At 41.3% G+C, this 24,009-nt stretch overlaps 1 protein-coding gene across 3 annotated transcripts in view; it reads left to right on the top strand.

The window, feature by feature from the left end:
* LOC141149036 (disintegrin and metalloproteinase domain-containing protein 10-like) overlaps window positions 1–24,009 on the top strand; it is a 258,254-nt gene that overhangs the window by 23,043 nt on the left and 211,202 nt on the right. For all 3 annotated transcript variants that reach the window (XR_012245373.1, XM_073636861.1, XM_073636860.1), the window contains exons 2-3: window positions 1,430–1,580; window positions 14,199–14,317. Coding sequence is in view for 2 of the 3 variants with exons in the window: in XM_073636861.1 (XP_073492962.1) it covers window positions 1,430–1,580; window positions 14,199–14,317 (270 nt within the window). In the remaining variant the exon portion in view is untranslated. The remainder of the gene's footprint in view (window positions 1–1,429; window positions 1,581–14,198; window positions 14,318–24,009) is intronic.

The following is a 24,009-nucleotide window of genomic DNA, read 5'->3' as shown; positions in this document are numbered from 1 at the left end:
TTGCATGGTTGTCCCTGTTTAAGGGTTAAAACTATACTATGCTTGTATTAATATTTTTTACATATAAAAGTAGATGTTAGAGACATCCTATATCTGCGCATCCCTGATATTAGGCGGTATACCTGATTAGACTTGAACTGTGGAGTATAGCAATCTAGGGTAATGTGGAACGTCATATAATTTCATATTGTCCACCTTTGAGAGCCCCATTATAATTTGGAGGTGAGGTGTTTCCGTGCACACCAGACATAGACACAATACGTGTGACGCAGGGGCATGTTAGCAATATAGCCCTGAAGTGACACATGGATGTATGCGCGGTTATTTCATTCCTTTGCGCTTCAATGTGAAACGCAAGCATCGCATCGGACCCGGAAGTGACGCAATAGTGCATGCGAAATATCCATGCTTTCATGCGGTTCATCGTGTGATACACACGTCACTTCCGGTTGCGGTGGTGATGTGTGCGTTCATGCGGCCTCATTACAGATGCAACATCTAGCGTCCAAAAGGGTGGGCATGCGCAGTCCCATTTTGGAGACAGGAGGCTGAATAAATGAAGGGGAACATTTAGGAAATGGGCGTATGAGACACACTGGACTATGATTGATGAGTGTATTTAAATACAGCTGTCTGACAGACTAGGATAGCCTGCCACATCTTTTATCTATTTGTATCCATGCTGATTTCTCTCTGGAGTTCTACACATCTGTCCTCCTGATGAACGTACAGGATGGGGAAACGCGTTGAGGCGATTTCCATAATTACGAGAAGTTTTCTATCATGTTGTGTTTACTCTATTTACTCATCTATTAACATAGTATGGCAAGTGTTTATAGCTCACATTATCAGGGTTTAACAGGGACAGTGAGGGACAGCCGCCGATGAACAGGGGCGTCAAATTCGTATATTAGGGTACCAACCCCCATGCCAGGCAGTATCAGTTGAGGCTCTTGATAGGGCAAGCTAAGAAATTATTGTGTACAAGATCTCAATTACCCATATCTGGTTATTTATTTGACTATTACTTTTTGATATAAAATAGTCCCTTAGGGATATTGTTTTTTTTGTATGACCTAATATAGCTACATACTATTAAACTTTCCTATCACCTGTGTTTTTGTATTTTTAAAAATAATCTTAATAAAATTGTTAGTTTCTAGAGGATTTATATGTTTACACATTTTGTCCTCGTTACCTCTATTTTGAAAGATTTTTGGTACTGCATACCTTTTGTTTCCCCCCCTATTTCTTCATAGAATATAAGCTTGCAAGCAGGCCCTCACTGGTCTTATTTGAATTGTTGAATAATGTATTTTTATGTAATATCTTATGTAGTTCGTACATGTCACATCTGATTAGTAAAGTGCTATGGAATATGTTGGTACTATAGAAATAAAATGATTAATATTATTATTTTGTTTTATAGGAAGTAATGGAGACAATATTAGGCCATTTCTGAAATACTATGAGACAGTATCCTATAATAGGGATGCACTTTTTAAAGATCACCTGAGATCAAAGAGAGCCACCAATCAGGAGCAAATCCCAATACAGCTGCAGATATTTGGATACAATAGGTAAAGATATGTCTATGTAAATCAACTTGTGTACAATAACAAATTCATCAAACTTAAAGTTTTTCCATAGGTAGTAATAGCAAATACACTCCACAACACTGAAATTGTAACACTAAGAAGTAAAAGTTGTGGAATTGTAAAAAATACAGGATCAACATGGCACGTTAGTAATATGCAAAATATTTTAAAATAGAAACAACATTTTCAAACCATCTGGAGTTATTTAGTATCAAGTGTGAGTGCCAGACACTGCTGGTGCAACTTTGCAAATGCCGAGCAATGATGTCCGAGATGTGCTCTGTGAGACAAGTCTGGAAACACTGCAGGCCATGGTAGTAGGTTTGAGCCACACAGGTTGTTCCCAGTACCACGAGCAACATGAGGAGTAGGATTGTCAAGTTGAAAAACCGTTCCTGGGACACTATGAAGAAATGGCAGAACCAATGGTTCCACGATTGATCCATTTTGCACTGCAAGTGAAATCAGATCTCACATACCAAGTCTAACAGTATCTACACATCATCCGAAGGCATATGCATGACATTAGACTACGAGCCAGATGTCCAGCTACAGGTGTTCTATTAACCTCACACCACTGCTCTCAAAGGCTATTATACAGAGGAAGACAGCAATGGAGGCTAGAATAGAGGTCTGTCCTCTTCAGCGATGAATACTGCTTTTGTCTTGGATACAATGAGAGCCAGAGATTGATCTAGAGAAAACGATATAGGCAACACCTTGAAGAAGCCTTCATGAGGGAAAGTCACACCAGCTGTACTTCCAGGTTTATTGTGTGAGGGATGGGGCCTAATATATGGTAGCTGGAACCCTCCAGTTCCTTCCAAGTACAGCTCGGCAAGTAAGTCTGAGTATTTGTGCACGTAGAACTCATACTTGGTACTGAATAAATTGAGATGTTTTAACCAGTTTTTTTCACCAGTTACATATAATTAATTTATCTGTCCATCCTGTGATTTCCATAATTCCACAACTTTTACTTCCTGGTGTTGAAATTTCAAAGTTGGGGAGTGTAACTAGTATATGATATCACTATGATATGATCAGTAGATGTTTTCCTCAGTGAAACACTTAACGGATTTGTCGAGTCAAAAGATATTCATGAACTATCTTTAGGACATAACATCGATATCTGATTGGTTGGGATTCACCACTCTGCATTCCCACCAATCAACTGTTAACCCAGGTTGGGATCCACCACTCCGCATTCCCATCAATCAACTGTACCCCTTCACCCATAAGCCTGTTTTCACTTTATGACCAGGCCAAATTTTAAAATTCTGACCAGTGTCAATTTATGTGGTAACAACTCTGGAACGCTTCAACGGATCCCACTGATTCGGAGATTGTTTTTTTGAGACATATACTTCATGATAGTGGTAACATTTGTTTGATATGACTTGCATTTATTTGTTAAAATTTTTAACATTTCGCAATTTTCAAATTTTTATTTTTGTGCCCTTAACTTTGTGATTTATGTCACACCAAAATAGTTAATAAATGACATTACCCACATGTCTACTTTACATTAACACAATTTTTAAAACATTTTTTTTTCTTAGGAACTTAGAAGGGTTAAAATTTGACCAGCAATTTCAAATTTTTACAACAAAATGTACAAAACCATTTTTTTAGGGATTACGGCACATTTACAGTGACTTTAAGGGGTCTATATGAGAGAAAAAAAAACAAAATGACACCTTTATAAAAACTGCACCCCACAAGGTGCTCAAAACTGCATTCAAGAAGTATATTAACCCTTCAGGTGCTTCACAGGAGCTGAAGCAAAGTGTAAGAAAATGATTAACATTTATTTTTTTTCACAAATATTTTACTTTAGATCCAATTTTTTTATTTTTACAAGGGTAACAGGAAAAAATGGACCATAAAATATGTTGTGAAATTTCTCCTAAGCGTGCCAATACCCTATATGTGGGGGAAAAGTACTGTTTTGGCGCACGGCAGGGCTAGGAAGAGAAGGAGTGCCATTTGACTTTTTGAATGCAAAATTTGCTGTCTCGTTTGGAGAGCCCCTGATGTGCCTAAACAGTGGAAACCCCCACATGTAACCCCATTTTGGAAACTAGACCCCTCAGGGTATTTATCTAGATGTGAGGTGAGCACGTTGAACCCACAGGTGATTCACAGAAGTTTATAACGTTGAGTCGTGAAAATGAAAAATCACATATTTCCCACAAAAAGTTCTTTAAGCCCCAAATATTGCATTTTTATAAGGGTAACAGGAGAAATTGCACCACACAATTTGTTGTGCAATTTCTCTTGAGTATGCAGATACCCAGTATGTGGAGAACTACTGTTTGTGTGCGCGGAAGGCTCAGAAGAGATGGAGTGTCATTAGACTTTTGGAGCTCAAAATTGTCTGGAATCATTAACGGAAGCCATATCGAGTTTGGAGAGCCTCTGATGTGCTTAAACAGTGGAAACCCCCCACAATTGACCACATTTTGGAAATTAGACCACTCAAGGAATGTATCTAGATATGTGGTGAGCACCTTGAAGCCCCAGGTGCTTCACAGAAGTTTATAATATAGAGCCAAGAAAGTAAAAAATCAAATTTTTCCCACAAAAATGTTCTTTTTGCCTCAATTTTTTTATTCTCATAATGGTAACAGGATAAAATGCACCATACAATATGTTGTGCAATTTCGCCTGAGCATGCCGATACCCAATATGTGGAGGAAAACTATTGTCTAGGCGCACAGCAGGGCTCGGAAGGGAAGGAGCGCCTTTTGACTTTGGAACGTGATATTGGCTGGACTCATTAACGGATGCCATATCACATTTGGAGAGCCCTTGATGTGATTTAATAGTGGAAACCCCCCACAAGTGATGTGTGGTGAGAACCTTGAACCACCAGGTGCTTCACAGAAGTTTATAATCTAGAACTGTGAAAAAAAAATCACATTTTTTCCATAAAAAAAATATTTAGCCACAAATCTTTTATTTTCATAATGGTAACATGAGAAAATAGAACCCAAAATGTGTTGTGTAATTTCTCCTACGCAGTACGCAGATACCCCATATGTGGGGGAAAACTACTGTTTGGGTGCACGGCAGATCTCAGAATGGGAGGAGTGACGTTTTGGAATGTAGACTTTGATGGAATGCTCTGCGGGTTACATGTCGAATTTGGAGAGCCCCTGATGTGCCTACACAGTGGAAACCACCCACAAGTGACGCCATTATAGAAACAAGACCCATCAAGGAATTAATCTAGACGTGTGGTGAGCACCTTGAATCCACAGATACTTCACAGAATTTTACAACATTGGTCTGTGAAAGGATAGCAGGAGAAAATGGATCCCAAAATTTGTTGTGCAATTTCTCCTGAGTACACTGATACCCCATATATGGTCAAAAACTACTTTTCAGGCACAATGCAAAGCTCAGAAGGGAAGAAGCACCATATTGGAGTTCAGATTTTTCTGTACTGGTTTTAGGGGGCCATGTAACATTGGCAGAGCCCCTGAACAGCAGAACCTCCCATAAGTGACCCCATTTTACAAATTACACCTCTCAATAAATTAATCTAGGGATGCAGTGACCATATTGACACCACAGGTGTGTTATAATTTTATACCATTGGACAGTGAAGACTTTTTTGTACCTTTTTACCATCAAAATTTAGTTTTAGCCCCAGATTTTACATTTTCACAAGGGGAAATGGGTAAAAAAAAATGGCATCAAATGGCATTGTAGTACCCAGTACATTGTAGTCACTAGTACGTTGTAGTGCCCAGTACGTTGTAGTGCCCAGTTCATGCTTCTGGAGACACGCACCCATAAATTAGGCAGGCTTTCATTGCTACAGAAATGCCAAACATGTAGACTAGTAATGATCGCACATGCTCGCCACTGCTCGTCCAAGCATCTCGATGCTCGGCGAGTTTTTCTTAGATGCTCGGGTCCCCGCCCCACATGTTTGGCGCTCTTTAGACAGCCAATTAACATGCAGGTATTACCGGACACTCACTGTAACGCCGTATCCATATTGGTTGTGGCATTACAGTGACTGGCTGGCCGCATAGCATCATCAGGTCTATATAAGACCTGGTGAGCCTATGCTCGTCAAAGTGTACCCCAGAAACAGGCAGAGTAGGGAGAGCTTCTGCTGAGTGAGGGACAGAATTGGCGGTTTAATAGTTAGATGCAGGTATTCCACAGCAAGATATATATATATATATACATATACAGTACAGACCAAAAGTTTGAACACACCTTCTCATTTAAAGATTTTTCTGTATTTTCTTGACTATGAAAATTGTACATTCAAACTGAAGGCATCAAAACTATGAATTAACACATGTAGAATTATATACTTAACAAAAAAGTGTGAAACAACTAAAAATAAGTCTTATATTCTAGGTTCTTCAAAGTAGCCACCTTTTGCTTTGATGACTGCTTTGCACACTCTTGGCATTCTCTTGATGAGCTTCAAGAGGTAGTCACCGGAAATGGTCTTGCAACAATCTTGAAGGAGTTCCCAGAGATGCTTTGCACTTGTTGGCCCTTTTGCCTTCACTCTGCGGTCCAGCTCACCCCAAACCATCTCGATTGGGTTCAGGTCTGGTGACTGTGGAGGTCAGGTTATCTGGCTTAGCACCCCATAACTCTCCTTCTTGGTCAAATAGCCCTTACACAGCCTGGAGGTGTGTTTGGGGTCATTGTCCTGTTGAAAAATAAATGATGGTCCAACTTAACGCAAACCGGATGGAATAGCATGCCACTGCAAGCTGCTGTGGTAGCCATGCTGGTTCAGTATGCCTTCAATTTTGAATAAATCCCCAACAGTGTCACCAGCAAAGCACCCCCACACCATCACACCTCCTCCTCCTTGCTTCATGGTGGGAACCAGGCATGTAGAGTCCATCCGTTCACCTTTTCTGCGTCGCACAAAGGCACGGTGGTTGGAACCAAAGATCTCAAATTTCTACTCATCAGACCAAAGCACAGATTTCCACTGGTCTAATGTCCATACCTTGTGTTCTTTAGCCCAAACAAGTCTCTTCTGCTTGTTGCCTGTCCTTAGCAGAAGCAGAGGTGACTCTTGGTCTTCCTTTCCTGGGGCGGTCCTCATGTGAGCCAGTTTCTTTGTAGCGCTTGATGGTTTTTGCAACTGCACTTGGGGACTCTTTCAAAGTTTTCCCAATTTTTCGGACTGACTGACCTTCATTTCTTAAAGAAATGATGGCCACTCGTTTTTCTTTACTTAGATGCTTTTTTCTTGCCATAATACAAATTCTAACAGTCTATTCAGTAGGACTATCAGCTGTGTATCCACCAGACGTCTGCACAACACAACTGATGGTCCCAACCCCATTTATAAGGCAAGAAATCCCACTTATTAAACCTGACAGGGCACACCTGTGAAGTGAAAACCATTTCCGGTGACTACCTCTTGAAGCTCATTAAGAGAATGCAAACAGTGTGCAAAGCAGTCATCAAAGCAAAAGGTGGCTACTTTGATGAACCTAGAATATAAGACATATTTTCAGTTGTTTCACACTTTTTTGTTAAGTATATAATTCCACATGTGTTAATTCATAGTTTTGATGCCTTCAGTGTGAATGTACAATTTTCATAGTCATGAAAATACAGAAAAATCTTTAAATGTGAAGGTGTGTCCAAACTTTTGGTCTGTACTGTATATATATATAAATATTTATATCCATCTGAACTAACAGTCCTTCTGAGGACTAATCAAGCTGCATATATTACTGGTGATAGCAGGAGATAGGCAGGCAGGGTTTGTGGACAGTGTATACAGTACAATATGGCCCATTGAACATTCTGTCTGCTCCTGTTACAGAAACCCATAGCCCTACATATCCAGGCTTATTTTTTTATTTGCTCTTAATCCTGATTATTTGCTTAAAAAGCAATACAGAGTACACCATTTTACTGCTCCATTTGCTTGTTAGCAGAATACAGGCAATTTTTTTTTATTTTATTCGCATTGCGGTGTTGTGGAAGCAGAGAAACTTCTCCATCATCAGACGTGATCGCATATTACAGCGGTAATAATACAGACATTTTATGGAGCGTGCCAAATATTACTCTCCATTTAAAGTCAGTCAGCTGTGCTTTGTTGAACCTATTGACACTTGGTCACTGACCAATAACACATCTATAAGGCCACTTCCTAAAACCATGGTCATCACACTTGATTCCATATTACTGCGGTAATAATTGTGACATTTTTTGGAGCGTGCAAAATATTACCATCCATTTAAAGTCAGCCAGCTGTGCATTGTTGAACCTATTCACACTTGGTTGCTGACCAATACCACATCTATAAGGCCACTTCCTAAAACCGTGGTCATCACACGTGATCCCATATTACTGTGGTAATAATTGTGACATTTTTTAGAGAGTGCAAAATATTACCCTCCATTTAAAGTCAGATAGCTGTGTTTTGTTGAACCTATTCACACTTGGTCACTGACTAATACTATACAAGGGAACACTGTCAAAGGTGTGGGACAGTTTTCTCAGACCCTCCCAGCACCCAGTCCCTGATGAGCGGGGCACTCTGACAAGGAGGGAAAAGTTTTGGAAGATGCTGAAGGAGTACCTTGCCGACCATACCAACATCCTCCTTGATTCCTCTGTGCCTTATAACTATTGGGTATCCAAGCTGGACACGTGGCATGAACTGGCTCTCTACACCTTGGAGGTCCTGGCCTGCCCTGCCGCTAGAGTCTTGTCAGAGCGGGTTTTTAGTGCTGCTGGGGGAATTATAACTGATAGGAGCATCCGCCTGTCAACTGAAAATGCTGACAAGCTGACTCTTATCAAAATGAACAAGGGCTGGATTGGGCCAGACTTCTCAACACCACTGAATGATAGCAGCAGAACATAAAGTCAAATCCATTGTTTTTTTTAGGTCTATTCCCATGCATCTCTTCACACCCAGACATGGGTATACACTTCCTGATTTTGTCTATTTTCTGTTGTTCTCCTCCTTCTCCTTCTCCTCATCCTCCACCACCATATCATCAGGGTGAAAGTGATGTGACACCCACATAATTTTTTTTAAGAGTGTGGTTTATGATGCCCGTAGGAATTTTTTTTAGAGGCCTACCTCTAACCTTCTGTATTTTATACAGTATGTTCATGTATACCTTCCAGGGTAAATGTTTTTCAGCCCATGCACGTAATGCATGGGCATTACCGGTATAGGTGAACCACTCCTTAACAATGGTAACATTTTTTTAAATGAGGACCTCCTCTATATCTCTTCAAAGGGTTATTGGAGTTTGTCCAATTTTTGGGCAGCCCTTGCAGTCACTGCATGGGCATTAGCAGTATAGAAGACCTGTTCCTTTATAATGGGTACATTTTTTAAACTGAGGTCCTCCTCTATGTCTCTTCAACGGTGTATTGGGGTTTTTCCAAATTTTGGTCCAAGCCTTGCAGTCACAACATACACAATAACAGTATAGGAGCCCCGCTCCTTTATAATGGGAACATTTTTTAAATTGAGGCCCTCCTATATGACTCATCAAAGGAGTATTGGGGTTTTACCAAATTTTGGGCAGGCCTTGCAGTCAATGCATACGCAATAACAGTATAGGAGACCTCTTCCTTTATGTATGGGAACATTTTTTAAACTGAGACCCTCCTCTATGTCTCTTCAAATGGTTATTGGGGTTTTTCCAAACTTTGGGCAGGACTTGCAGTCACTGCATACACAATAACAGTATAGGAGACCCGCTCCTTAATAGTGGGAACATTTTTTTAACTGAGGCCCTCCTCTATGTCTCTTCAAAGGTGCATTGGAGTTTTTCCAAATTTTGGGCAGGTCTTGCAGTCACTGCATATACAATAGCAGTATATGGAACCCGCTCCTTAATAATAGTAACAACAAAGCATAGCCAGCTGATGGCCCTCTAACAATAGTGAGGGCAGACTGCTGGCCCTATAAAAATAGGCTTTATGACTTTCAGAGTCCCTCCTTCATAAATGAAACAGGATGTGTCAGATCATGTCTCACACACCACATGGACAGATAAGGTAGTACAATGTTAAAATGACATTAACTGGTGAATATATTTTTCACGGTTGAAAGTAATGCAAAAGTGCAAAAACGCAACAAAAACGCTATGTGTGAACATAGCCCAAGGTGTGGAGGAGCATTTTTTGGGGGGGTTATTTATTTTACCGTATATGCAAGTCATTACCTTGGAAAGAATGTTCTTTAACATTTTTTCCAGGAAAATCCATTTTGGTTTCATTTACAGTTATATGAAAAAGTTTGGGCACCCCTATTAATCTTAAGCTTAATGTTTTATAAAAATTGGTGTTTTTGCAACAGCTATTTCAGTTTGATATATGTAATAACTGTTGGACACAGTAATGTTTCTGCCTTGAAATGAGGTTTATTGTACTAACAGAAAATGTGCTATCTGCATTCAAACAAAATTTGACAGGTGCATAAGTATGGGCACCCTTATCATTTTCTTGTTTTAAATACTCCTACCTACTTTTACTGACTTACTAAAGCACTTTTTTTGGTTTTGTAACCTCATTGAGCTTTGAACTTCATAGCCACGTGTATGCAATCATGAGAAAAGCTACTTAAAGTGGCCACTTGCAAGTTGTTCTCCTGTTTGAATCTCCTCTGAAGAGTGGCATCATGGGCTCCTCAAAACAACTGTCAAATTATCTGAAAACAAAGATTATTCAACATAGTTGTTCAGGGGAAGGATACAAAAAGCTGTCTCAGAGATTTAACCTGTCAGTTTCCACTGTGAGGAACATAGTAAGGAAATGGAAGAACACAGGGACAGTTCTTGTTAAGGCCAGAAGTGGCAGGCCAAGAAAAACATCAGAAAGGCAGAGAAGAAGAATGGTGAGATCAGTCAAGGACAATCCTCAGACCACCTCCAGAGAGCTGCAGCATCAACTTGCTGCAGATGGTGTCACTGTGCATCGGTCAACTATACAACGCACTTTGCACAAGGAGAAGCTGTATGGGAGAGTGATGCGAAAGAAGCCGTTTCTGCAAGCACGCCACAAACAGAGTCGGCTGAGGTATGCAAAAGCACATTTGGAGAAGCCAATTTATTTTTGGAAGAAGGTCATGTGGACTGATGAAACCAAGATTGAGTTGTTTGGTCATACAAAAAGGCGTTATGCATGGCAGCAAAAAAACACAGCATTCCAAGAAAAACACTTGCTACCCACAGTAAAATTTGGTGGAGGTTCCATCATGCTTTGGGGCTGTGTGGCCAATGCCGGCACTGGGAATCTTGTTAAAGTTGAGGGACGCATGGATTCCACTCAGTATCAGCAGATTCTTGACAATAATGTTCAAGAATCAGTGATAAAGTTGAAGTTACGCAGGGGATGGATCTTTCAGCAAGACAATGATCCAAAACACCGCTCCAAATCTACTCAGGCATTCATGCAGAGGAACAATTACAATGTTCTGGAATGGCCATCCCAGACCCCAGACCTGAATATCATTGAACATCTGTGGGATCATTTGAAGAGGGCTGTCCATGCTCAGCGACCATCAAACTTAACTGAACTGGAATTGTTTTGTAAAGAGGAATGGTCAAAAATACCTTCATCCAGGATCCAGGAACTCATTAAAAGCTACAGGAAGCGACTAGATGCTGTTATTTTTGCAAAAGGAGGATCTACTAAATATTAATGTCACTTTTCTGGTGGGGTGCCCAAACTTATGCACCAGTCAAATTTTGTTTGAATGCAGATTGCACATTTTCTGTTACTACAATAAACCTCATTTCAAGGCAGAAACATTACTGTGTCCAACAGTTATTACATATATCAAACTGAAATAGCTGTTGCAAAAACACCAATTTTTATAAAACATTAAGCTTAAGATTAATAGGGGCGCCCAAACTTTTTCATATAACTGTATCTATGCTTTATTGTGAGTCGGTAAAAGTGGCATAATAGACTGACAACATTGTTCACAGCAGTGAACTGGGAGTCAGAGATGCTTTCAGGGGTCTTCCCCATGCTGTTCCCATGGGGAAAGGGGTGCCGGAAAAATGCTTGAGTTTCCCATGGACTTACATTGGGCTCGTTGCTTGGGTCGAGCAACGAGCACCTGAGTATTTTAGTGCTCACTCATCACTAATCCCTATTAATAAACTTAAAACCTGAATATTTAAGTAAAAGTGAAATTTCTTAGGAAAATATCTGTGTGTGCATAATCTTTGGGTAACTATTATCGTGTATAATTATTATATAACTTAATGAAAAATTTTAATTTTCCCATTTCAATTGTTTCTTTTCATCTGATAAATTGAGAATAATTCAAAATGTAGAAAACAACTCAAAATGTACAAAAATAAATTTCTGAAATTTTAAATAAAATATTTGTGGCCAATATAGCCACCCTTCTTTTCACTAAAATTCACAAGTCTTCCGTCTTTAAAGTCTGTCAGTTTCTTAATCTGCTGACGATTCATTTTTTGGGAAGCACCAACCACAGCCTCCCAGGCACTGTTCAGAGAGGTGTACTGTTTTCTTTCACTGTAAATCTTCCATTGAAGAAGGGCCCACAAGTTTTCAATAGGGTTTAGATCAGGTGAGGAGGGGGCCATGTCGTTATTCTTTATTGAGTGTAATAATAATAATATTAGCCAATACCTCCAATTAGAAATTTAGTATAGTTTCTTTGATTTGCTATGTCTCTTTCCTCATGTGCAGGCACTGTAGGACCTTAGGTATCCATGGTTACGATCACTAGCAACAAGCTAACTAACTGTCACTATATCAGTAGTCGTAACAATGGATACCTAAGGTCCTGCAATACCTGCACCTGGGGTAAGTGACATAGTAAATTGACGCACCCGCTGGGCCATGGGGTACTAGGTGCCGGGTCGGTCGTTGCTTTGGGAGATGTCACAGTGGCGGTGACCCGGTCCGTGACCAAGGGTGGTCATTCCAAAGGGGAATATTTACAGGCGATTTTATAGTTTTAAATATATAGTTTGTGACGCCATCTGTGGTATGCGGCTATATGGAGACGCTGCTGCTGTGCAGAACCTCTGGAGCTGATGTTGGTGCAGCAGGGTTGGTTCAGCTCTCCACAGGCAGAGCTTAACTCCAGGACAGTGTAGAGATGTTGTAGATATTATAGGTGATGCTGGGCATTGTAGTGCAGGGGTGATGGCGCAGATAATAATTACAGAGACGGTGGGGTGCAGTCTTCAGGGTCTTTACTCATGGTTGTTGCAGTCCAAGTTACAGGTACCAGTGTAACTTCCCTCGTCGTGCTGCGCTTACTCAGGGAGGAGTTCAGTCAACCCTCCGATATCTCTGGAGTACTTAGCGGGACCCCCTTCTGTGCATTCTCTCTCTCTCTGGCCTTCTCCCTGCAACTCATACCTAGTGTCCCAATCCAGTACCCTCGGGCCTTGTAGGGCGACGTCTGTTCCGTCCCCTGGGTCCTCTATGGCTACCTTCTTGGTGAGACTAATATGGACTGTTGGCTGCAGGACTTGAAATACTGCAGCCCCCGGTTTCTAGTTGAGACATAGAGTACTCTGCTAGTTGAGGGACTGGTCCCTTTTGTGTGGCCTGACCCCTCCACCTCCTGGTAGATTCGGGCATTCGGGTGGCCTCCAGCACTGCCCGTACCCCTGAGGTCCCTTCTTCGTTCCTGGAGCCCTTCCTGCCCCTCTCTCCTTCTCCTTCAGTCCTGGGCCTCTCCTCAGGCCCTCCTCCTGAGCAGAGCTCCTTCAGAGCTCCTGCTTCCAACTCCTCTCACTATAGACTGACCGACTGACCGACCTTTCTAAACAAGATGGCTTCTCTATTTATACTTTCCTTCATGTGCTCCCCTAAGCTACTTCCTCCACCTACACCCACTACATAGTTCCACCCCTCAGCTAGGGACCAGGGACTGTGCTCTCCCTTAGGAGCAATCTCGCCCTGCCCCTACTGGTGTGGAATGTGTTGGATGCAGGTGTTAGGGTCCCGAGCTGTACTCCTTCATTACCTGAGAGTGAGATACCACACCTCTGGGTGAGATGCAGTACCTCTGTGGCGACCGAACCCTCAGGGGCGCCACAGAATCATAAAAACAATACTACATTTTAATTGAAGGCATTTGCTACTATGATTATTATTACACCTACTAAATATTTGGATAGGTTCTTAGAAATAGGAGTACCACTTTAAGTCCCACTTACATTCAGTAACACATGTTGAAAATACAGGGCACAACACAGCAATGGTATTCAATAGTATTGAGTAAAGTTTTTGTTTTGCTAAAAAGAGTTGTCCCATAATTATAACTGAATACATATCAGTTATAGGTATAGGTAATTTTTTGTGTATGGAAGTCAAGCACTGTACTCAGAAATTTCTGTCAATCATATAGACAGTGACTAGAGCAGCAGAACATGCTTAATTTGCCACACCATTTAAATGGCGGACATATGACCCAAACAATAGTGATTAGACACTCGTCACCACCTATCCTGCTAATGGGTGGTAAGTTGTAATTTTGGAAAATCCCTTTGACAATTAAGTCAATAATTCTAATATTTTTTTGTTTCTAATTAACAATAGCACGTTTGTCTCCTTTTGCAGGAAATATGAATTGACATTAAGGAGAGATAAAAGTGCATTCACGGATGATTTTAAAGTACTATCTGATGATACATTTGTACCCATGGACATCTCATTTCTATATTCAGGCACACTCAAAGGTAAGTAGCAGCTCCACTATCCACAAAATATATATACACCTCAACATTGAAATTGCAACACCAAGAAGGAAATGTTGTGTAATTCTGGAAATTACAGGATGGATAGACAAGTTACTGATATGCAAATGATGAATATATGGAAACAAAATTTTCATATTGGAAAAAAATTATACTTGCCTCCCAGACTGGTAGAAGAGAAGTTGTCCCTTCTGACTTAGATGAAATGTTAAACTGTAGCTGATGAGCAGCTGCTGATAGACTGCAGTGGTCACCTGACTCCCCTCCACGAAAGAGGAAATAAGGAGACCTCTGTGGTCTACCGAAGGCTGAACGGATAAGTACCACTTGGCCTATAGGTGAACATTTTATTTTGATTATTTTTGCATCCAAATGGCTCTAATAATAAAGTCTGGACAATGCTTTAATATTCATAATCAATATCGGATAGGTCGAGGTCAAACTTTACATATGGGAGCTGGCACAACACTCTACAATGTGAGCGTTCTACTGCTTTATTTCCCATGAATGCTCTGTAGACAGTTATACTATATCCCTGTCCCCCAGGAACTGAAGCTTTTTTTATTATCTTCTTTTCCAAGGTTTAATTACATCTTATATGTTAGGACATGGCCTATAATTTAACTCCTCATTTATTTTCCACTGACAGTGCCAATGTATAAATATCTCTTCCTATCTGTTATTACAGACAGAGACAATGTATCTTCATACAGTGCATTAAACTCATGTTTGACAACAAAGTTGCAGCAAAGTGGTTACGTTATTTCAAACCTCCAAGGCGTGACAGGCAAGCTCAGGCCACTCTTCTATTTGAAGACCAAAATGCAAAAGCATCCAAACCCTCCTGATTGCATTGATATTGAGCTTGAGATACACTTGCACCATCCTCTCCAGTCGTTCACTATGTGTTACACTTGTACTCTGTTCTGCTGGTGCATCATGGATCGAACAGAGTGGCAACCCAATAGTCAGCGCTATTTCTAATCCTAACAATTCGGGCATTATGTTGCAGATAGTGCAGAAAGAAGGCGCTCATGTGTTGGGTGCTTCCATGAGGTCTAAGTTCATGGTGTGTTGGTGGCGGGGTAACATTCAAGCTTGCTTCCTCCATCCTCTCCCGCCAACCACAAACAATAGAGAGGGGATCATTATCCTCTTCATCTCCTGACTGTTGCGTGCCCATCCCCTTTTCCTCCTCGTCATCCTCCATTTGTTCCTCGGCTCCTGCACTTCCATTAACAGTTTGTCTGGTACCAGAGCCCCCCTCGATCATTGTAATCCACCCTCCCATGGAACCCGCCTGTGAGATGACAGTCCGGAACTTAAATAAATTGGTATCCCTTCTACATTCTTCTCTGCTTCCTCCTCTTCCTCTGGAACCACCACCTCCTCCCGCAGGCTATTCAAAGTCTGCTCCAGCATGTAGATGACCGGAATTGTGATGCTGATGATGGCATCATCAGCGCTAACCATCTTAGTAGCCATTTTGGAACTGTGCAGAAGGGTTAATCTGTGCCCACTCCACAAGTGTGATTTTCACCACGTCCGTACTGCGTTGGCCCAGGCTACGCAAAATGACATACTGCACAAGGGCTCGTCACTGCTGTCACAGTCACTGCAGCATGTGCAGAATGGAATTCTAATATGTCAACACATCACATATCAACCGGTTAAACGGTACGCCAAAAGACCTCTGTAGAAATGCAAGGCGATGACCCATGGGGTACAAACGGCGGAAGTGAGCAAACAGCGACCGTGCTTTCTGCAGCAGTGCATCCAGGACGGGATAGCAGTGGAGAAATTGCTGTGCTGCCAGGTTGAGGATGTAAGCCATGCAAAGCACGTGTGTGAGGTTGCCCCAGCGTAGGGCCGCCACCAGGTTCGCACCATTATCACACACGGCCTTCAGGTTCACTGGAGACAGCCAGGATTAAAGGCCCCGTCACACTTAGCGACGCTGCAACGATCCCGACAATGATGCGACCTGTCAGGGATCGTTGCTGCGTCGCTATGTGGTCGCTGGTGAGCTGTCAAACAGGCAGGCTCACCAACGATCAGGGGAGCAGCGACATCGTGGAAAGAATCTTTCCACGATGTCCTGCTCCTGGTTACGAGCCTGCTGAAGCAGGAGCAGGCTGGTAACTATGGTAAACATCGGGTTACTAGGGGCACACGCGCACCTAGTAACCCGTTGTTTATCATGGTTACCACTCTGCTACAGTAAGCGGGAGGTTACCGCTCACTTTAACAGGCTCGTAACCATGATAAACAGCGGGTTACTAAGTGCGCGTGTGCCCCTAGTAACCCGATGTTTACCATAGTTACCAGCCTGATCGCTGCTCCCGCTGGTCACACACAGCGATGTGTGCTGACCAGCGGGAGAGCAACGACCAAAAAATGGTCCAGGACACTTTGCAGCGATCAGCGACCTCACAGCAGGGGCCTGATCGTTGCAAAGTGTCACACATAGCGACATCGCTGGTGAGGTCGCTGTTGCGTCACCAAAACCGTGACACAGCTATGTGAGACGGGGGCTTAAGAGTAGCCAGGGCCCCGGGCAGTTTAGAAGGCGTGGGCCCTCTCCCGCTTACAGAAATAGCGCTGCATGTATCGCGGCGCGCACATTTTTCCCTTATGTACAGAACTATATATAATATAGCGACATACATAATAGGGCAGGGGTGGGAGATTCATTTTCATAAGGGGCCACATGAGAAACCGTGACTGGTGTGGAGGCCGAACAATAGGCTGAAATTAATTCTGCTCAATATTAACATATTAATTATAATAATTTTTTATATTATTTGTATCACTTAATATTGAGCAGAATTAATATGCTGACATACCCTATATACAGTACGAGCCCCCACATAGCCCCATTAATCAACAACCAAAGCAATCAACCTATGGGGCCTTCATACATGTAAACCATAAAAAAAAATAAAAAAAAATTCTCTCTTCATTTTAAAAGCTCAACACATAAAGACATTAGTGATGAACAAACGTGCTCAGATAACTTGTTATCCCTGCACGCTCCAGTGTTAACCGAGTATCTTGTAGTTCTCAGATAATATATTCAAGTCCCTGTGGCTGCATGCTTTGTTTTTGTCTGTTAGACAACTACAACACTTAACAAACAGGCAATCCCCGCATGTGTTGCATCTGCTAACAGCAGATGCAACACTATATATATATAGACCCTATATGGTCTGAACAGTTGTGTACTTAGCTTAATGGCGTCTTCTTCCGACGCTTTTTGTCCTCCTTTGAAGGAGTTCCCTGATGGATCCCTGAATGACCAATCAGGACAAGTAAAGGAGACTATAAGCTGAACTGCAATGAGAATAACAGCTCACAGATCCAGGCAATATGCCCCCACAAAACCCCCTACATACAATATGAGCCCCCACACAGCCCCCCATATACAGTATGAACCCACACACACCCCTCTACATACAATATGAGCCCCCCATAGCCCTGTACATACAGTGGGAGCCCACACACAGCCCCTTACATACAGTATGAGCCCCCCATAGCCCTGTACATACAATGAGTCCACACACAGCCCCCTACATATAGTATGAGCCCCCTATAGCCCTGTACATACCGTATGAGTCCACGCACAGCCCCCTACATACAGTATGAGTCCACATATAGGCCCCAACATACAGTATGAGCCCCTACATAGCTACCTAGATACGGTAAGAGCTCTCACACAGCCCCATAGATACAGTATGAGCTCCCACATAACTCCCTTTATACAGTATAAATCCACACATAGCCCCCTACATACAATATGACACCAGTCCCCCAATATACAGTATAAGCTTCCACATAGCCACCTATATACAGTATGAGCCCCCACATACAGTATGAGTCCACACACAGCACCCAATATACAGTATGAGCCTTCACATAGCCCCCAATATACAGTATGAGCCCCTACATAGCTACAGTAAGAATCCACACACAGCCCCATAGATACAGTATGAGCGCCCACGTAACTCTCTTATACAGTATGGATCCTCACAAAGACCCCTACATACAATGACACCACACAGTCCCCCAATATACAGTATGAGCCCCCACATAGTCCCCTACATACAGTATGAGCCCCCTACACTACATACATGAGCCCCAACAAAGCCATATATATATAATATGAGCCCCCACATAGCTCTTTGCAGCCCGCAAACCCACAGGATAACTTTTATCTGTAGCCCCCCAAGATAATATACTATGCAGCCACTAGCAGCTCCCACAGTCACATACCCTGAGGCTCCCCATGGTCACATACCCTGCGCTCCCCCATGGTCCCATACCCTGCAGCCCTCCATGGTCCCATACCCTGCTGCCCCCCCCCATGATCACATACCCTTCAGCCCCCCATGGTCCCATACCCTGCAACCAGTTTCTCTGCAATAGCAGAGGATTTAGATGCTGAAATGTGGACGCCTTGCTGGACCACACAATTAGCACAAAGGATTTAGATGCTGAAATGTGGACTGGTGTGTGGACCACACAATTAGTACAAGGATTTAGATGCTGAAATGTGGACTGGTGTGTGGACCACACAATTAGTACAAAGATTTAGATGCTGAAATGTGGACTGGTTTCCTTTTGATGTACTTTTCTGCAAAGGGGACAGGACGACTGCACCATATTGAAGGAACGATGGATGGGGTCATGTATCGCGTTATTTTGGCCAACAACCTCCTTCCCTCAGTAACAGCATTGAAGATGGGTCATAGCTGAGTCTTCCAGCATGACAATGACCCGAAACACACAGCCAGGGCAACTAATTAGTGGCTCCGTAAGAAGCAATTCAAGGTCTTGAAGTTGCCTAGACCTGAACCCAATAGAAAATCTTTGGAGGGAGCTTAAACTCAATGTTGCACAGCCACAGGTCTGAAACCTGAAAGATCTGGAGAAGATCTGTATGGAGGAGTGGGCCAAAATCCCTGCTGTAGTGTGTGCAAACTTGATCAAGAACTATAGGAAACTTCTTACCTCTGTAATTGCAAACAAAGGTTTCTGTACCAAATATTAAGTTTTGTTTTCAATTGTATGAAATACTTATGTCATGCAATAAAATGCAAATTAATTATGTAAAAATCATACAATGTGATTTTCTGGATTTTTTTTTAAGATTCTATCTCTCACAGTTGAAGTGTACCTATGATAAAATTTACAGACCTCTCCATTCTTTGTAGGTGGGAAAACTTGCAAAATTGGCAGTGTTTCAAATTCTTATTTGCCCCACTGTATACTACAAAGTAAGAATGCCTTCAAAAATAAAAGTGTTAGTTTTTCTTTTTTTTTTTATCAAATATTTATCTTTGTACCTTGTTAGCCAGTGGATAGAAAAATATTACAATTTGAGAGTCCTCAGTGGTTGATACCTTTTAATGGCTAACTGAAAAAGATGCTAACAGATTGCAAGCTTTCATAACTACTCAGGTCTCTTCATCAGGCATAGAATAACACAAAATCTGAAGAGTCACATATTTGTACACAACAGGACACAGGAATAATGCAATAGATACAACAAGTGTCGTGAAGCAGAACTATCACTATGGGAGAGGGAGAAGCAGTAGTGGCCATAAATATTCGAACAGTTCATGGATAAGGAGTGTGAAAGTAGGAGAAAATTCCGTATTTGACGTAGAAAGACATAAATCCATGCAACACATTCATTCCTGCTCTGAGGTTGTCATAAGTTTGTACTCCCAAAATTTTCTGTCTCTCTGAGATTTGAAGTTACCTTTTAATACAAGTAATTCATGTGTATGATGCTGTGATTAGGGATATAAAATGTTTGGCCACAGGTAAAGCTTTTCTTTTTTCTTTTATTGTGTGGCGATGAGAAGTTTTTGCCCTTTCTCCCCTACATACAGACCCACAGTTGGACATTTGGTACATATAATTAAGTACACTACATTAGATGTGATGCAGCTGAAAGTCCATGGGATGTTGTAGTCCTGATGTGTTGGGAATCTTTATATTCTCTGTGGACAGGTTTTACATTTTTTTCTGGTTGCAGGGAAAGGTTCCTGTGGCTGTTGGATAGGACAATGAGCTTCTGACAATGATATTTCTTAGATTTAGGGGCTGCCTAAAACACAGCCTGGAAATATAGATTGTAATCAGGCATATTTTTGTAATAAATATTGTAGTTTCCGTGTAGCTCCCCTTTTTGTGTGTTTTGGATGGAAGCTACCCCATTTAAGATATGTTGGACAGTCAATTGGATTCTGGGACAGGGAAGTCTATACTTCACTGTCCTGTAACTTAATGATGGTGTTCAGGAGTTAATTTCAGTACAAGAGTAATTGAGTGTCAAGTTGATGGTGGGGTGAAATTGATTAAAGTGTTCATGAAACGTCTTTAGCTGTTGCTCAGACTCTGTCCAGATGATTAAAATATCGTCAATGTAATGGTAGAAGGTCAGAGGCCTGATGGGACATGAGGACAAGAAGTCACCTTCAAGCTTGGCCATGAAAAGATTTGCATACTGTGGAGCCATTTTGCAGGGAAATACGCTTCCCAGGCATAAGCTTCCTCTGATCAAAGCACGGCTCCCAGACATTTTGGAGCCAGAGGTCAGTGATGAATATTGGGATTTGCATCAATCTGATATTTATGAGAGATATATTTTCTGCGTCGTAGTGAAGGGACGGCCATAACCATTAACTTGCATCACCGTAAGGCCATTCTAACCCTTCCAAATTAAAAAATGTTCAGATGGATGATGCTATCAAGGCCATGTTTCATCTCTATGTAAAGGAAAAATTGCAAAAGGAAAGATCACAATATCTATCGCCTGAAACCTCCATGGGCAAAGATATCCTGTAAGTTGGGGATCTCATAAAATTCTGAAAGACCCAGCACATCCCACAGACAGCCCCAACATGAGCTCACCAAGGGGAGTTATGTGGGCATAACCTTGATCTAATAAAAAGCTAAATTTGGGTTTGGTCATTTGTCAGTCCTGGAAGGTACAGCCTGTGGGACTTTTCCTAAGGAATACATCCCTTCACTAAGCTCTGAGCCATTTCCGTGATATAAGTTTAGCAATTTTCTTTTGATATCTCGTTTACTTCATGTAATTGTATATACTGAATTGTTTTGTTCCCATTTTGTACCATCTTTGTATATTTTTTATAAACATTTGCTACCTTTCTGAATTAAATATATAAAATTTAATAGCTCTGTTTCTCTTGCTCTGTAAACCGCACTCTGAAGCGATAGGCTACCTGTAACGGGTGTCCAATTGGCCTGTAGAAATGACTGGTGTCACCAAGTAGTTCTTTTTGTTATTGTGGAGTTGGCAGTGATCGTATTGGGGTATATATACACTACCGTTCAAAAGTTTGGGGTCATTTAGAAATTTCATTATTTTTGAAAGAAAAGCACATTTTTTTTCAATGAAGCTAACATTAAATGAATCAGAAATACACTCTATACATTGTTAATGTGGTAAATGACTATTCTAGCTGCAAAAGTCTTGTTTTTATTGCAATATCTACATAGGTGTATAGAGGCCCATTTCCAACAACCACCACTCCAGTGTTTTAATGGTACATTGTGTTTGCTAACTGTGTAAGAAGACTAATGGGTGTTTAGAAAACCCTAGAAAACCCTTGCACAAGTATGTTAGCCCAGCTGAAAATGGTTTGGCTGATTTGAGAAGCTATAAAGTTGACCTTCCATTAAGCTAGTTGTGAATCTGGAGCATTACATTTGTTTGTTCTATGAAACTCTCAAAATGGCCAGAAAAAGAGAACTTTCATGTGAAACTCGACAGTCTATTCTTGTTCTTAGAAATGAAGGCTATTCCATGAGAGAAATTGCCAAGAAACTCAAGATTTCCTACAACGGTGTGTACTACTCCCTTCAGAGGAGAGAAAAAACAGGCTCTAACCAGAGTAGAAAGAGAAGTGGGAGGCCCTGCTGCACAGCTGAGCAACAAGACAAGTACATTAGAGTCTCTAGTTTGAGAAATCGACGCCTCAAAGCTCCTCAACTGGCAGCTTCATTAAATAGTACACACAAAACGCCAGTGTCAACATCTACAGTGAAGAGGAGACTCCGGGATGCTGGCCTTCAGGGCAAAGTGGCAAAAAAAAAGCCATATTTGAGACTGGCTAATAAAAGAAAAAGATTAATATGGGCAAAAGAACACAGACATTGGACAGAGGAAGATTGTAAAAAAGTTTTATGGACAGACAAATCAAAGTTTGAGGTGTTTGGATCACAGAAGAACATTTGTGAGATGCAGAACAACTGAAAAGATGCTGGAAGAGTGCCTGACGCCATCTGTCAAGCATGGTGGAGGTAATGTGATGGTCTGGAGTTGCTTTGGTGCTGGTAAAGTGGGATATTTGGACAAGGTAAATGGGATTTTGAATAAGGAAGGTTATCACTCCATTTTGCAACACCATGCCATAACTTGTGGACAGCGCTTGATTGGAGCCAATTTCACCCTACGACAGGACAATGACCCAAAGCACTCTTCCAAATTATACATGAAGTATTTAGGGAAGAAGCAGGCAGCTGGTATTCTATCTGTAATGGAGTGGCCAGCGCAGTCACCAGATCTCAACCCCATTGAGCTGTTGTGGGAGCAGCTTGACCGTACGGTGACCAAAAAGTGCCCATCAAGCCAATCCAACTTGTGGGAGGGGCTTCAGGAAGCATGGGGTGAAATTTCTCAAGATTACCTCAGAAAATTAACGGCTAGAATGCCAAAGGTCTGTAATGCTGTAATTGCAGCAAAGGGAGCATTCTTTGACAAAAGCAAAGTTTGAATGAGAAAATTATTCTTTCAAATAAAAATCATTATTTCTAACCTTGTCAATGTCTGGACTATATTTTCTATTCATTTTGCAACTAATTTGATAAATAAAAGTATGATTTTTCATGGAAAACACAAAATTGTCTGGGTGACCCCAAACTTTTGAACGGTAGTGTATATATATTACATGAGTTGGAATAGGAGGTGTATATGCCATAAGCTCACTGTGAGTTCCCGAATAGCTGGTCTAGTAATTTAAGTATATTAAATATAGCCCCAGATCTGGCACAACACACATATTAAGGTATTCAAAGGGGAAGGATTGCCCCCAGAATACCCTTGGTCTAACTCCATATGTCAATATGAGGAATCAGGAGAAAGACTGGAGTATTATAGACTCAAGTATATAAAAAATTAATTTTTATTAGAACACTAGCTGTACTACCTGGGTTAATAACTGCTGTTAGCAAAATAGAATGTGTTAACAAAAATTTATTCTCCACACAAAAACCACAAAACAAATAGATAGAAATGTAATTATTAAAAGGCAAAAACTAAGCTAATAGAAGCATTTCACAACATATATTTCAACACCAGAGATATTCCACACAGATTTAACTAAATTGGCCAAGTAATGTGAAGTAATCTTCTACTCCTTATTCGAGAGCCTTTTGATAAACGACATTCTTAGTTCTTCCTTCAGGTGCAAACACGAACAGATTTTTGGCTGTTCCAACTCTTGAATAGGCCACATAAAGTTGACCATGAGAAAAGCATGGAGATTGTAAATCGATTCCAACTACTTTCAAGGACTGTCCCTGAGCCTTGCTGATGGAATAGCAAATGCCAGTCGAACAGAAAACTGGAGGCGTTTAAA

Source organism: Phyllobates terribilis, unplaced genomic scaffold, assembly GCF_046119375.1.
Source record: "Phyllobates terribilis strain yellow unplaced genomic scaffold, ASM4611937v1 Scaffold_1__5_contigs__length_1240528914, whole genome shotgun sequence".
Taxonomy (NCBI): Eukaryota; Metazoa; Chordata; class Amphibia; order Anura; family Dendrobatidae; genus Phyllobates; species Phyllobates terribilis.
Note: the sequence above shows the minus strand (reverse complement) of the source record. Positions and strands in the feature narration are given on the sequence as shown.